The sequence below is a fragment of the Nerophis ophidion genome, linkage group LG28, assembly GCF_033978795.1.
Source record: "Nerophis ophidion isolate RoL-2023_Sa linkage group LG28, RoL_Noph_v1.0, whole genome shotgun sequence".
Classification (NCBI taxonomy): Eukaryota; Metazoa; Chordata; class Actinopteri; order Syngnathiformes; family Syngnathidae; genus Nerophis; species Nerophis ophidion.
The window spans coordinates 6,397,755-6,414,977 of NC_084638.1; the positions used below are offsets into that span (position 1 = coordinate 6,397,755).

At 39.3% G+C, this 17,223-nt stretch overlaps 1 protein-coding gene across 6 annotated transcripts in view; it reads left to right on the forward strand.

The window, feature by feature from the left end:
• LOC133545613 (nucleoprotein TPR-like) overlaps window positions 1–17,223 on the forward strand; it is a 135,367-nt gene that overhangs the window by 87,110 nt on the left and 31,034 nt on the right. For all 6 annotated transcript variants that reach the window (XM_061891364.1, XM_061891361.1, XM_061891363.1 and 3 more), the window contains exons 35-40: window positions 756–830; window positions 959–1,159; window positions 3,535–3,573; window positions 3,653–3,853; window positions 3,922–4,033; window positions 12,812–13,002. In XM_061891364.1, the coding sequence (XP_061747348.1) occupies window positions 756–830; window positions 959–1,159; window positions 3,535–3,573; window positions 3,653–3,853; window positions 3,922–4,033; window positions 12,812–13,002 (819 nt within the window). The remainder of the gene's footprint in view (window positions 1–755; window positions 831–958; window positions 1,160–3,534; window positions 3,574–3,652; window positions 3,854–3,921; window positions 4,034–12,811; window positions 13,003–17,223) is intronic.

Here is a 17,223-nt window from a genome sequence, read left to right on the forward strand (position 1 = left end):
TTCTTGTAAAGTGTATGGAAGCTGGATGAATTAGATGCCAAAAACCAACCACTTTCATGTGGTATTGTACAGAAAGGACAACTTTTTTTCTCCTCCATTTGAAAATGTGGGCGTTATCATCATTACTGTCTGATTCCAATCAATGCAAGTCATCAGAATCAGGTAATACACCAACTTATATTCTTGTCTTCGTGAAAGAAAGACATCTATATGTGTTACACATGCTTGTATTATCATTAAACACATTTAACTTGTTTACAAAAATGTCTCTTTCATAAATAAATACATATAAATGATATATATAAATGAAGTAGATCCCCTCGAGTTGGTCAATTGAAAAGTAGCTCGCCTGCAGAAAAAGTGTGGGCAGCCCTGCTGTAGATGATATATATCTGCTGTACATATTTAATTTAGCAAAGAGAAGTGTTGGATACTTCTTTTGTTGCCTTATTTGTGTTTGACTTGTTTGGCTAGAATTGTAGTCAACAAAACCAGTTTTCTTTTAAATTTAAAAGTGCATCAGAGATGTTTGTCTATTTTATGGAGGAATGTAATTAATCATAGTACTGGCACCTGATGTTAATACAAACAAAAGTATAGATTCTGAATAGAATGTTTACCCCAAGAATGGGATGGTGTGTCTCCCTACAAGATGGTATTGCTGGGTGATCAACAACAACAATACAGTATTTTTGCCTTTGTAGCAAACATGAAGTGAAAATGCACCAACTTGTCTCTGATGTGGTCTCCTGCAGCTTCAAAGCCAGTTGACCCAGGCACAGACCCAGGTGCTGCAGAGTCAGAAAGAGGTTCAACAATCCAAGACCCAAGTAAGAAACATTCACAGCACCTGTCATTTCATAAACATACTAAAATATAGTTCTGGGACTATTTCTGGCTTGTGTAAAGGTTTTTGACAGCAGCTGTTTTCAGCCCTGCATTCTTGTCCAAACTACAGATTCAGAACCAGATGAAGTCAAATCTGTCCCAGGCGCTGACCCGTCAGAACCAGATCCAGTCGCTGCAGAAGGAGCTCCAGCAGACCAAAGAGTCTCTCCAGCAGAACCTGAAAAGTCAGAAGGAGCTGCAGGAAGGCCAGCAAACACGACAGCAGGAGGTCACCAACCTCAAGACCTCTTTGAGCCAAGCAGAAAGTCAGGTGAGTAACCAGTACTTCCAGACCTACCTGGGAGTCAACACTACCAATGTTCCAGGTACTTTGATAGTAGAACATTCTTCTTAATCGTAACATCAGAGTCTCATTTGCAATGCATTTGCACTTCCAAGAAATCAGGTGGCAGTACTGTTTAGGCTGTCCGTGGTATGTTGTCTGACCAGGAAGTTGAATGTGGTATGTGGCGCCCTACAAAGTGTTTATACTGTAAGCATTGCCCAATGCACAGGGGCTGTTTGATTGTAAGATTCATTTCAGTCGTAGTTTTCATTTGGAGGTGTTGAAACTGCCATGTAAAATCGCTGATGCTAATAGTAGCTTGTCTACAGCAAATACAATGCTAACGCATTTTAGAAGAGAGGAGATTTACTTTACGAGAAGGAGTTTCCCACCAAGCATACTTGCTATGTTAGTGTTGGAAAGTGCAACATTGCTTCGAGAGTTCGACTGAGTCCGCTCTCAGTGCTGCTTGACTGATTTTTTTACATGAGCCGCTGTTATTGAAAAATGGAACCATTTGATTTTACATGAATCGTTAGCTGGTAGTACCGATCCAATTTGGTTGGTGCCTGTAAAACTACCGAATTCGGTACCCATCCCCAGCACTTTGTGGCATAGATTGGTTGGTAGAGTGGCCGTGCCAGCAACTTGAGGGTTCCAGGTTCGATTCCCCGCTCCCGCCATCCGAGTCATTGCCGTTGTGTCCTTGGGCAAGACACTTTACCCACCTGCTCCCAGTGCCACCCACACAGCTTTAAATGCTACTTAGATATTGGGTTTCACTATGTAAAGCGCTTTGAGTCAATAGAGAAAAGCGCTATATAAGTAGAATTCACTTCACTTCACATTACATCTGTTGGATTGTAACATTCTTCTTAGTTGTACTTTTCAGTACCAAATTTGGACGTTTTGAAGTTGCCATGTAAAATCGCTGATGCTAATAGTAGCCTGGCAAATCCAATGTAAATTAGCATCAAGCTAACGCATTTTTAGAAGAGTAGAGCCTTACTTTACGTATGATTGTTTGCTACCAAGCTTATTTGCTTTGTTGAGGTTGAAAATAGCAACATCGCTTAGAGTTTGGCTGAGTCCGCCCTGAGTGATTGTTGTTTAGTCTGCAACCGGACATGACGTCACATGCAACCAAAGTGTGGAAATATTGCACCGTTTGATTTTACATGAATCGTTACCCGGTAGTACCGATTCAATTTTGTAAAATTACCTATTTTGGTAGCCATCCCCAGCACATTACAGCCGTTTGATTGTAACATTCTTCTTAGTTGTACTTTTCAGTACCATATTTGGAGGTTTTGAAATCGCCATGTAAAATCACTGATGCTAATAGTAGCCTGTCTATGGAAAATCCAATGTAAATTAGCATCAAGCTAACGCATTTTTAGAAGAGTAGAGCCTTACTTTACGTATGATCGTTTGCTACCAAGCTTACCTGCTTTGTTGAGATTTAAAATAGCAACATTCCTTAGTCCGCCCTGAGTGATTGTTGTTTAGTCTGCAACCGGACGTGACGTCACATGCAACCAAAGTATGGAACTATGGCACCGTTTGATTTTACATGAATCGTTACCCGGTAGTACCGATTCAATTTTGTAAAATTACCTATTTTGGTAGCCATCCCCAGCACATTACAGCCGTTTGATTGTAACATTCTTCTTAGTTGTACTTTTCAGTACCATATTTGGAGGTTTTGAAATCGCCATGTAAAATCACTGATGCTAATAGTAGCCTGTCTATGGAAAATCCAATGTAAATTAGCATCAAGCTAACGCATTTTTAGAAGAGTAGAGCCTTACTTTACGTATGATCGTTTGCTACCAAGCTTACCTGCTTTGTTGAGATTTAAAATAGCAACATTCCTTAGTCCGCCCTGAGTGATTGTTGTTTAGTCTGCAACCGGACGTGACGTCACATGCAACCAAAGTATGGAACTATGGCACCGTTTGATTTTACATGAATCGTTACCCGGTAGTACCGATTCAATTTTGTAAAATTACCGATTTTGGTAGCCATCCCCAGCACATTACAGCCGTTTGATTGTAACATTCTTCTTAATTGTACTTTTCAGTACCATATTTGGAGGTTTTGAAATCGCCATGTAAAATGGCTGATGCTAATAGTAGCCTGTCTATGGAAAATCCAATGTAAATTAGCATCAAGCTAACACATTTTTAGAAGAGTAGAGCCTTACTTTACGTATGATCGTTTGCTACCAACTGAGTACAAACGGAATTTGGTCCGTGCCTATAAAAGTGTTGAATTCGGGTCCCATCCGGTGTGAGCAAGGTGCCAAGTGAAAGTTTTCTGTGCAACACTTTCAGAATGACATGTTTTTTCCCAAACAGGCCTCTGAGCTCCGAAACCAGGTGGACACCCTGCAGAAAGTAAATATATCATGGTACACAACAACAACTCATTGTACATCGCAGAAGTTAGATCTAAAGAATTGTTATTGTCGATCAGACCACAAAGGAGCATGAAGCAAAAAGCAAGCGCCTGGAGGAACATCTGCAGGAAGAAAAGCAAGCCAATGAAGTCCTCAGAGCTGCACAGGCCAACCAGAACCAGAACCAGAGTGCCCAGTCGGCCCAGGCCGTGGACAATAGTGCTGCAAGCGACGCCAGTCAGGCGCTACAAGAGGAGCTTGCAAAACTCCAACAAGAGGTACCAAGCAGATGCATTTGAAGGCTTGTTACTCGTGAACATGAACATTTCCAATTGTTTTTGTGCAGCTGTCTGACAGCAAACTCAGAGAGGAGCAGCTCAGACAGCAGATTGCTGACAAAGAGGAGAAGACCAAGAAAGCTTTTGTCGGAGCCAAGGCCAAAATCAGCCAGCTGAACTGTAGGTCTCACTTTCCCACCTGCACACTTACACCATACTTCATTCATTTCACTGTTTATTCAACTCAACTTTTGATAGAGTTTGACATTGATGTTACATCCATGATGTCGTTCACAACAACACAACATGTGTTGTGTGTGTATAATTGTTTGTACATTGATGTTACATCCATGATGTCGTTCACAACAACACAACATGTGTTGTGTGTATGATTGTTTGTACATTGATGTTACATCCATGATGTCCTTCACAACAACACATGTGTTGTGTGTGTATAATTGTTTGTACATTGATGTTACATCCATGATGTCGTTCACAACAACACAACATGTGTTGTGTGTATGATTGTTTGTACATTGATGTTACATCCATGATGTCGTTCACAACAACACAACATGTGTTGTGTGTGTATGATTGTTTGTACATTGATGTTACATCCATGATGTCCTTCACAACAACACATGTGTTGTGTGTGTATAATTGTTTGTACATTGATGTTACATCCATGATGTCGTTCACAACAACACAACATGTGTTGTGTGTGTATGATTGTTTGTACATTGATGTTACATCCATGATGTCCTTCACAACAACACAACATGTGTTGTGTGTGTATGATTGTTTGTACATTGATGTTACATCCATGATGTGGTTCACAACAACACATGTGTTGTGTGTGTATGATTGTTTGTACATTGATGTTACATCCATGATGTCCTTCACAACAACACATGTGGTGTGTGTGTGTATGATTGTTTGTACATTGTTACATCCATGATGTCGTTCACAACAACACATGTGTTGTGTGTGTATGATTGTTTGTACTTTGATGTTACATCCATGATGTCGTTCACAACAACACAACATGTGTTGTGTGTGTATGATTGTTTGTACATTGATGTTACATCCATGATGTCCTTCACAACAACACATGTGTTGTGTGTGTATGATTGTTTGTACATTGATGTTACATCCATGATGTCCTTCACAACAACACAACAGATGACATGTGTTGTGTGTGTATGTTTGTTTGTACATTGATGTTACATCCATGATGTCGTTCACAACAACACATGTGTTGTGTGTGTATGATTGTTTGTACATTGATGTTACATCCATGATGTCGTTCACAACAACACATGTGTTGTGTGTGTATGTTTGTACATTGTTGTTACATCCATGATGTCCTTCACAACAACACAACATGTGTTGTGTGTGTATGATTGTTTGTACATTGATGTTACATCCATGATGTTGTTCACAACAACACAACATGTGTTGTGTGTGTATGATTGTTTGTACATTGATGTTACATCCATGATGTCCTTCACAACTACACATGTGGTGTGTGTGTATGATTGTTTGTACATTGTTACATCCATGATGTCCTTCACAACAACACATGTGTTGTGTGTGTATGATTGTTTGTACATTGATGTTACATCCATGATGTCCTTCACAACACATGTGTTGTGTGTGTATGATTGTTTGTACATTGATGTTACATCCATGATGTCCTTCACAACAACACATGTGTTGTGTGTGTATGATTGTTTGTACATTGATGTTACATCCATGATGTCCTTCACAACAACACATGTGGTGTGTGTGTATGATTGTTTGTACATTGATGTTACATCCATGATGTCGTTCACAACAACACATGTGTTGTGTGTGTATGATTGTTTGTACATTGATGTTACATCCATGATGTCGTTCACAACAACACAACATGTGTTGTGTGTGTATGATTGTTTGTACATTGATGTTACATCCATGATGTCCTTCACAACAACACAACAGATGACATATGTTGTGTGTGTATGTTTGTTTGTACATTGATGTTACATCCATGATGTCGTTCACAACAACACATGTGTTGTGTGTGTATGATTGTTTGTACATTGATGTTACATCCATGATGTCGTTCACAACAACACAACATGTGTTGTGTGTGTATGTTTGTACATTGTTGTTACATCCATGATGTCCTTCACAACAACACAACATGTGTTGTGTGTGTATGATTGTTTGTACATTGATGTTACATCCATGATGTGGTTCACAACAACACAACATGTGTTGTGTGTGTATGATTGTTTGTACATTGATGTTACATCCATGATGTCCTTCACAACAACACATGTGTTGTGTGTGTATGATTGTTTGTACATTGATGTTACATCCATGATGTCCTTCACAACAACACATGTGTTGTGTGTGTATGATTGTTTGTACATTGATGTTACATCCATGATGTGGTTGACAACAACACAAGATGTGTTGTGTGTGTATGATTGTTTGTACATTGATGTTACATCCATGATGTCCTTCACAACAACACATGTGTTGTGTGTGTATGATTGTTTGTACATTGATGTTACATCCATGATGTGGTTGACAACAACACAAGATGTGTTGTGTGTGTATGATTGTTTGTACATTGATGTTACATCCATGATGTCCTTCACAACAACACATGTGTTGTGTGTGTATGATTGTTTGTACATTGATGTTACATCCATGATGTCCTTCACAACAACACATGTGGTGTGTGTGTATGATTGTTTGTACATTGATGTTACATCCATGATGTGGTTGACAACAACACAAGATGTGTTGTGTGTGTATGATTGTTTGTACATTGATGTTACATCCATGATGTCGTTCACAACAACACAACATGTGTTGTGTGTGTATGATTGTTTGTACATTGATGTTACATCCATGATGTCCTTCACAACAACACATGTGGTGTGTGTGTATGATTGTTTGTACATTGATGTTACATCCATGATGTCGTTCACAACAACACATGTGGTGTGTGTGTATGATTGTTTGTACATTGTTACATCCATGATGTCCTTCACAACAACACATGTGTTGTGTGTGTATGATTGTTTGTACATTGATGTTACATCCATGATGTCCTTCACAACAACACATGTGGTGTGTGTGTATGATTGTTTGTACATTGTTACATCCATGATGTCGTTCACAACAACACATGTGTTGTGTGTGTATGATTGTTTGTACATTGATGTTACATCCATGATGTCGTTCACAACAACACAACATGTGTTGTGTGTGTATGATTGTTTGTACATTGATGTTACATCCATGATGTCCTTCACAACAACACAACAGATGACATGTGTTGTGTGTGTATGTTTGTTTGTACATTGATGTTACATCCATGATGTCGTTCACAACAACACATGTGTTGTGTGTGTATGATTGTTTGTACATTGATGTTACATCCATGATGTCGTTCACAACAACACAACATGTGTTGTGTGTGTATGTTTGTACATTGTTGTTACATCCATGATGTCCTTCACAACAACACAACATGTGTTGTGTGTGTATGATTGTTTGTACATTGATGTTACATCCATGATGTCCTTCACAACAACACATGTGTTGTGTGTGTATGATTGTTTGTACATTGATGTTACATCCATGATGTCCTTCACAACAACACATGTGTTGTGTGTGTATGATTGTTTGTACATTGATGTTACATCCATGATGTCGTTCACAACAACACATGTGTTGTGTGTGTATGATTGTTTGTACATTGATGTTACATCCATGATGTCGTTCACAACAACACAACATGTGTTGTGTGTGTATGATTGTTTGTACATTGATGTTACATCCATGATGTCCTTCACAACAACACAACAGATGACATATGTTGTGTGTGTATGTTTGTTTGTACATTGATGTTACATCCATGATGTCGTTCACAACAACACATGTGTTGTGTGTGTATGATTGTTTGTACATTGATGTTACATCCATGATGTCGTTCACAACAACACAACATGTGTTGTGTGTGTATGTTTGTACATTGTTGTTACATCCATGATGTCCTTCACAACAACACAACATGTGTTGTGTGTGTATGATTGTTTGTACATTGATGTTACATCCATGATGTGGTTCACAACAACACAACATGTGTTGTGTGTGTATGATTGTTTGTACATTGATGTTACATCCATGATGTCCTTCACAACAACACATGTGTTGTGTGTGTATGATTGTTTGTACATTGATGTTACATCCATGATGTCCTTCACAACAACACATGTGTTGTGTGTGTATGATTGTTTGTACATTGATGTTACATCCATGATGTCCTTCACAACAACACAACATGTGTTGTGTGTGTATGATTGTTTGTACATTGATGTTACATCCATGATGTCCTTCACAACAACACAACATGTGTTGTGTGTGTATGATTGTTTGTACATTGATGTTACATCCATGATGTCGTTCAAAACAACACAACATGTGTTGTGTGTGTATGATTGTTTGTACATTGATGTTACATCCATGATGTGGTTGACAACAACACAAGATGTGTTGTGTGTGTATGATTGTTTGTACATTGATGTTACATCCATGATGTCCTTCACAACAACACATGTGTTGTGTGTGTATGATTGTTTGTACATTGATGTTACATCCATGATGTGGTTGACAACAACACAAGATGTGTTGTGTGTGTATGATTGTTTGTACATTGATGTTACATCCATGATGTCCTTCACAACAACACATGTGTTGTGTGTGTATGATTGTTTGTACATTGATGTTACATCCATGATGTCCTTCACAACAACACATGTGGTGTGTGTGTATGATTGTTTGTACATTGATGTTACATCCATGATGTGGTTGACAACAACACAAGATGTGTTGTGTGTGTATGATTGTTTGTACATTGATGTTACATCCATGATGTCGTTCACAACAACACAACATGTGTTGTGTGTGTATGATTGTTTGTACATTGATGTTACATCCATGATGTCCTTCACAACAACACATGTGGTGTGTGTGTATGATTGTTTGTACATTGATGTTACATCCATGATGTCGTTCACAACAACACATGTGGTGTGTGTGTATGATTGTTTGTACATTGTTACATCCATGATGTCCTTCACAACAACACATGTGTTGTGTGTGTATGATTGTTTGTACATTGATGTTACATCCATGATGTCCTTCACAACAACACATGTGGTGTGTGTGTATGATTGTTTGTACATTGTTACATCCATGATGTCGTTCACAACAACACATGTGTTGTGTGTGTATGATTGTTTGTACATTGATGTTACATCCATGATGTCGTTCACAACAACACAACATGTGTTGTGTGTGTATGATTGTTTGTACATTGATGTTACATCCATGATGTCCTTCACAACAACACAACAGATGACATGTGTTGTGTGTGTATGTTTGTTTGTACATTGATGTTACATCCATGATGTCGTTCACAACAACACAACATGTGTTGTGTGTGTATGATTGTTTGTACATTGATGTTACATCCATGATGTTGTTCACAACAACACAACATGTGTTGTGTGTGTATGATTGTTTGTACATTGATGTTACATCCATGATGTCCTTCACATTAACACATGTGTTGTGTGTGTATGATTGTTTGTACATTGATGTTACATCCATGATGTCCTTCACAACAACACATGTGTTGTGTGTGTATGATTGTTTGTACATTGATGTTACATCCATGATGTCCTTCACAACAACACAACATGTGTTGTGTGTGTATGATTGTTTGTACATTGATGTTACATCCTTGATGTCCTTCACAACAACACATGTGTTGTGTGTGTATAATTGTTTGTACATTGATGTTACATCCATGATGTGGTTCACAACAACACAACATGTGTTGTGTGTGTATGATTGTTTGTATATTGATGTTACATCCATGATGTCGTTCACAACAACACAACATGTGTTGTGTGTGTATGATTGTTTGTACATTGATGTTACATCCATGATGTCGTTCACAACAACGCAACATGTGTTGTGTGTGTATGATTGTTTGTACATTGATGTTACATCCATGATGTCCTTCACAACAACACAACATGTGTTGTGTGTGTATGATTGTTTGTAAATTGTTGTTACATCCATGATGTTGTTCACAACAACACAACATGTGTTGTGTGTGTATAATTGTTTGTACATTGATGTTACATCCATGATGTGGTTCACAACAACACAACATGTGTTGTGTGTGTATGATTGTTTGTACATTGATGTTACATCCATGATGTCGTTCACAACAACACAACATGTGTTGTGTGTGTATGATTGTTTGTACATTGATGTTACATCCATGATGTGGTTCACAACAACACAAGATGTGTTGTGTGTGTATGATTGTTTGTACATTGATGTTACATCCATGATGTCCTTCACAACAACACATGTGTTGTGTGTGTATGATTGTTTGTACATTGTTGTTACATCCATGATGTTGTTCACAACAACACGTGTTGTGTGTGTATAATTGTTTGTACATTGATGTTACATCCATGATGTCGTTCACAACAACACAACATGTGTTGTGTGTGTATGATTGTTTGTATATTGATGTTACATCCATGATGTCGTTCACAACAACACATGTGTTGTGTGTGTATGATTGTTTGTACATTGATGTTACATCCATGATGTCGTTCACAACAACACAACATGTGTTGTGTGTGTATGATTGTTTGTACATTGATGTTACATCCATGATGTTGTTCACAACAACACATGTGTTGTGTGTGTATGATTGTTTGTACATTGCTGTTACATCCATGATGTCCTTCACAACAACACAACATATGTTGTGTGTGTGTATGATTGTTTGTACATTGATGTTACATCCATGATGTTGTTCACAACAACACAACATGTGTTGTGTGTGTATGATTGTTTGTACATTGATGTTACATCCATGATGTGGTTCACAACAACACAACATGTGTTGTGTGTGTATGATTGTTTGTACATTGATGTCACATCCATGATGTCCTTCACAACAACACATGTGTTGTGTGTGTATGATTGTTTGTACATTGTTGTTACATCCATGATGTCGTTCACAACAACACAACATGTGTTGTGTGTGTATGATTGTTTGTACATTGATGTTACATCCATGAAGTCGTTCACAACAACACATGTGTTGTGTGTGTATGATTGTTTGTACATTGTTACATCCATGATGTTGTTCACAACAACACAACATGTGTTGTGTTTGTTTGATTTTTTGTACATTGTTGTTACATCCATGATGTTGTTCACAACAACACATGTGTTGTGTGTGTATGATTGTTTGTACATTGATGTTACATCCATGATGTCGTTCACAACAACACATGTGTTGTGTTTGTATGATTGTTTGTACATTGTTGTTACATCCATGATGTCGTTCACAACAACACAACATGTGTTGTGTGTGTATGATTGTTTGTACATTGATGTTACATCCATGATGTCGTTCACAACAACACATGTGTTGTGTGTGTATGATTGTTTGTACATTGTTGTTACATCCATGATGTCGTTCACAACAACACTACATGTGTTGTGTGTGTATGATTGTTTGTACATTGATGTTACATCCATGATGTGGTTCACAACAACACAACATATGTTGTGTGTGTATGATTGTTTGTACATTGATGTTACATCCATGATGTCGTTCACAACAACACATGTGTTGTGTGTGTATGATTGTTTGTACATTGATGTTACATCCATGATGTCGTTCACAACAACACAACATGTGTTGTGTGTGTATGATTGTTTGTACATTGATGTTACATCCATGATGTTGTTCACAACAACACATGTGTTGTGTGTGTATGATTGTTTGTACATTGCTGTTACATCCATGATGTCCTTCACAACAACACAACATATGTTGTGTGTGTATGATTGTTTGTACATTGATGTTACATCCATGATGTTGTTCACAACAACACAACATGTGTTGTGTGTGTATGATTGTTTGTACATTGATGTTACATCCATGATGTCGTTCACAACAACACAACATGTGTTGTGTGTGTATGATTGTTTGTACATTGATGTTACATCCATGATGTCGTTCACAACAACACATGTGTTGTGTGTGTATGATTGTTTGTACATTGATGTTACATCCATGATGTCGTTCACAACAACACAACATGTGTTGTGTGTGTATGATTGTTTGTACATTGTTGTTACATCCATGATGTCCTTCACAACAACACATGTGTTGTGTGTGTATGATTGTTTGTACATTGTTGTTACATCCATGATGTCCTTCACAACAACACAACATGTGTTGTGTGTGTATGATTGTTTGTACATTGTTGTTACATCCATGATGTCCTTCACAACAACACATGTGTTGTGTGTGTATGATTGTTTGTACATTGATGTTACATCCATGATGTCGTTCACAACAACACAACATGTGTTGTGTGTGTATGATTGTTTGTACATTGATGTTACATCCATGATGTCGTTCACAACAACACAACATGTGATAAATGAGCACTATTGGACTAACAAATGTTCCTTCTCCTCACAATGACAACATTTACTAACATTTATGTCAATTTCCTTGATTTTATTTTGCGTTTATCAGCAGATTATGTTCTATTGGCCAGTTTTGTGACTCCGTCAGTGGTTATGTGGATGTGGAAATCAGACACCTTTCTTCTTCTGTTGTGTTTAGTGATTATTGACTAGACATATTAGTGTCACATAAAAGTGTGATGACACTCGTTCACTCCTCATCTCTTCCACCGTCACTAACTCTGGAATCTGCACACACAATTTCTTCCGATTGTTGTATTTTCATAATAGTGAGAAACCGTAATGGAAGTACCAGATGTGTCAATCATCCAGCCCCGGACTCAGTCCTGTCCATCTTTTCTTGCCTTGATTCAGCGGCCAGAGAGAACTTGAGAAAGGAAGTGGACGAAGTGAAGCAGAGCAAAGAGGAGTTGGAGGTCAGGATGAGTGCCCTGAAGTCTCAGTATGAAGGCAGACTTCTTCGACTGGACAAGGAGATGAGAGACCTGAGAGAGAGTCAAACACACAGCGACGACAACCAGGACCAGAACCAGAGTGGGTCTAAGGTAATAGTTCTCATTATTCATGCTGGGGGTAAGAAAAATGTAGATGTGACTCTTCTTGCCATGTCTGTGTGAATTATACAACTAAAGTTGGTTTAATTATGGGCCTGCTGGGGTGCAAGCAGCCCATATTTTTATTGCTCATACTTCAACTTTTAGCATTCTTCTTCCGCACGTTTTTCTTACGCTTAATACGAGAGCACCCGGCCAACGAACCCCCACATATGTTATACCCTCGGAGAGGTCTCGGTAAGAGCAGGAGCGCTACTTCAAGTGGGCTACATTTTGTGTTGCCATGGCAGCGCTATGGGCCCATTTTATAATGGCAAATATATTTCATCTAATTTACACTTTTTCATCTAATTTACACTTTCTTTTTCCAATTCCACAGATATACACCTTAGTCATATAACTTGGTATGTGACACAAGCTAACTTTTATCATGCTCACGTTAGCTTGCTAACTTTTTTTTTGTTACTTTTGCTACTGTTTAGCCCAGAGTTATATAACTTAATATCTGACACGTGTTAACTGTTAGCATGCCAATGATGGCAGGGGCGTAGTGGCGTAGTGGGTAGAGCGGCCGTGCCAGAAACCTGAAGGTTGCAGGTTCGCTTCCCACCTATTGACATCCAAAAAAAATCACTGCCTAAGGCAGGACACTTCCCCCCTGCCCCCGGTGCCGCTCACACCGGTGAATGAATGATGAATGAATGATTGGTGGTGGTCGGAGGGGCCGTAGGTGCAAACTGGCAGCCACGCTTCCGTCAGTCTACCCCAGGGCAGCTGTGGCTACTGATGTAGCTTACCACCACCATCGTGTGAATGAATGATGAAAGTAGCTTACCACCACCATCGTGTGAATGAATGATGAAAGTAGCTTACCACCACCAGGTGTGAATGAATGATGAAAGTCGCTTACCACCACCAGGTGTGAATGAATGATGAAAGTAGCTTACCACCACCAGGTGTGAATGAATGATGAAAGTAGCTTACCACCACCATCGTGTGAATGAATGATGAAAGTAGCTTACCACCACCATCGTGTGAATGAATGATGAAAGTAGCTTACCACCACCAGGTGTGAATGACTGATGAAAGTAGCTTACCACCACCAGGTGTGAATGAATGATGAAAGTAGCTTACCACCACCAGGTGTGAATGAATGATGAAAGTAGCTTACCACCACCAGGTGTGAATGAATGATGAAAGTAGCTTACCACCACCAGGTGTGAATGAATGATGAAAGTAGCTTACCACCACCAGGTGTGAATGAATGATGAAAGTAGCTTACCACCACCATCGTGTGAATGAATGATGAAAGTAGCTTACCACCACCAGGTGTGAATGAATGATGAAAGTCGCTTACCACCACCAGGTGTGAATGAATGATGAAAGTAGCTTACCACCACCAGGTGTGAATGAATGATGAAAGTAGCTTACCACCACCATCGTGTGAATGAATGATGAAAGTAGCTTACCACCACCAGGTGTGAATGAATGATGAAATTAGCTTACCACCACCAGGTGTGAATGAATGATGAAAGTAGCTTACCACCACCAGGTGTGAATGAATGATGAAAGTAGCTTACCACCACCAGGTGTGAATGAATGATGAAAGTAGCTTACCACCACCAGGTGTGAATGAATGATGAAAGTCGCTTACCACCACCAGGTGTGAATGAATGATGAAAGTAGCTTACCACCACCAGGTGTGAATGAATGATGAAAGTAGCTTACCACCAGCAGGTGTGAATGAATGATGAAAGTAGCTTACCACCACCAGGTGTGAATGAATGATGAAAGTAGCTTACCACCACTTATGTGTGAATGAATGATGAAAGTAGCTTACCACCAGCAGGTGTGAATGAATGATGAAAGTAGCTTACCACCACCAGGTGTGAATGAATGATGAAAGTAGCTTACCACCACCTATGTGTGAATGAATGATGAAAGTAGCTTACCACCACCTATGTGTGAATGAATGATGAAAGTAGCTTACCACCACCAGGTGTGAATGAATGATGAAAGTAGCTTACCACCACCAGGTGTGAATGAATGATGAAAGTAGCTTACCACCACCATCGTGTGAATGAATGATGAAAGTAGCTTACCACCACCAGGTTTGAGTGAATGATGAAAGTAGCTTACCACCACCTATGTGTGAATGAATGATGAAAGTAGCTTACCACCACCATCGTGTGAATGAATGATGAAAGTAGCTTACCACCACCATCGTGTGAATGAATGATGAAAGTAGCTTACCACCACCAGGTGTGAATGAATGATGAAAGTAGCTTACCACCACCAGGTGTGAATGAATGATGAAAGTAGCTTACCACCAGCAGGTGTGAATGAATGATGAAAGTAGCTTACCACCACCAGGTGTGAATGAATGATGAAAGTAGCTTACCACCACCTATGTGTGAATGAATGATGAAAGTAGCTTACCACCAGCAGGTGTGAATGAATGATGAAAGTAGCTTACCACCACCAGGTGTGAATGAATGATGAAAGTAGCTTACCACCACCTATGTGTGAATGAATGATGAAAGTAGCTTACCACCACCTATGTGTGAATGAATGATGAAAGTAGCTTACCACCACCAGGTGTGAATGAATGATGAAAGTAGCTTACCACCACCAGGTGTGAATGAATGATGAAAGTAGCTTACCACCACCATCGTGTGAATGAATGATGAAAGTAGCTTACCACCACCAGGTTTGAGTGAATGATGAAAGTAGCTTACCACCACCTATGTGTGAATGAATGATGAACGTAGCTTACCACCACCATCGTGTGAATGAATGATGAAAGTAGCTTACCACCACCAGGTGTGAATGAATGATGAAAGTAGCTTACCACCACCAGGTGTGAATGAATGATGACAGTAGTTTACTACCACCAGGTGTGAATGAATGATGAAAGTAGCTTACCACCACCTATGTGTGAATGAATGATGAAAGTAGCTTACCACCACCTATGTGTGAATGAATGATGAAAGTAGCTTACCACCACCAGGTGTGAATGAATGATGAAAGTAGCTTACCACCACCAGGTGTGAATGAATGATGAAAGTAGCTTACCACCACCAGGTGTGAATGAATGATGAAAGTAGCTTACCACCACCAGGTGTGAATGAATGATGAAAGTAGCTTACCACCGCCAGGTGTGAATGAATGATGAAAGTAGCTTACCACCACCTATGTGTGAATGAATGATGGAAGTAGCTTACCACCACCAGGTGTGAATGAATGATGAAAGTAGCTTACCACCACCATCGTGTGAATTAATGATGAAAGTAGCTCACCACCACCAGGTGTGAATGAATGATGAAAGTAGCTTACCACCACCAGGTGTGAATGAGTGATGAAAGTAGCTTACCACCACCGGGTGTGAATGAATGATGAAAGTAGCTTAACACCACCGGGTGTGAATGAATGATGAAAGTAGCTTACCACCACCAGGTGTGAATGAATGATGAAAGTAGCTTACCACCGCCAGGTGTGAATGAATGATGAAAGTAGCTTACCACCACCAGGTGTGAATGAATGATGAAAGTAGCTTACCACCACCTATGTGTGAATGAATGATGAAAGTAGCTTACCACCACCAGGTGTGAATGAATGATGAAAGTAGCTTACCACCACCATCGTGTGAATGAATGATGAAAGTAGCTTACCACCACCAGGTGTGAATGAATGATGAAAGTAGCTTACCACCACCATCGTGTGAATGAATGATGAAAGTAGCTTACCACCACCAGGTGTGAATGAATGATGAAAGTAGCTTACCACCACCATCGTGTGAATGAATGATGAAAGTAGCTTACCACCACCAGGTGTGAATGAATGATGAAAGTAGCTTACCACCACCAGGTGTGAATGAATGATGAAAGTAGCTTACCACCACCTATGTGTGAATGAATGATGAAAGTAGCTTACCAACACCAGGTGTGAATGAATGATGAAAGTAGCTTACCACCACCAGGTGTGAATGAATGATGAAAGTAGCTTACCACCACCAGGTGTGAATGAATGATGAAAGTAGCTTACCACCACCATATGTGTGAATGAATGATGGCTTCCCACTTCTCTGTGAGCACTTTGAGTATCTAACAACAGAAAAGCGCGACATAAATCTAATCCATTATTATATATCCATTGATGGACCGGTATAGCTCGGTTGGTAGAGTGGCCGTGCCAGCAACTTGAGGGTTGCAG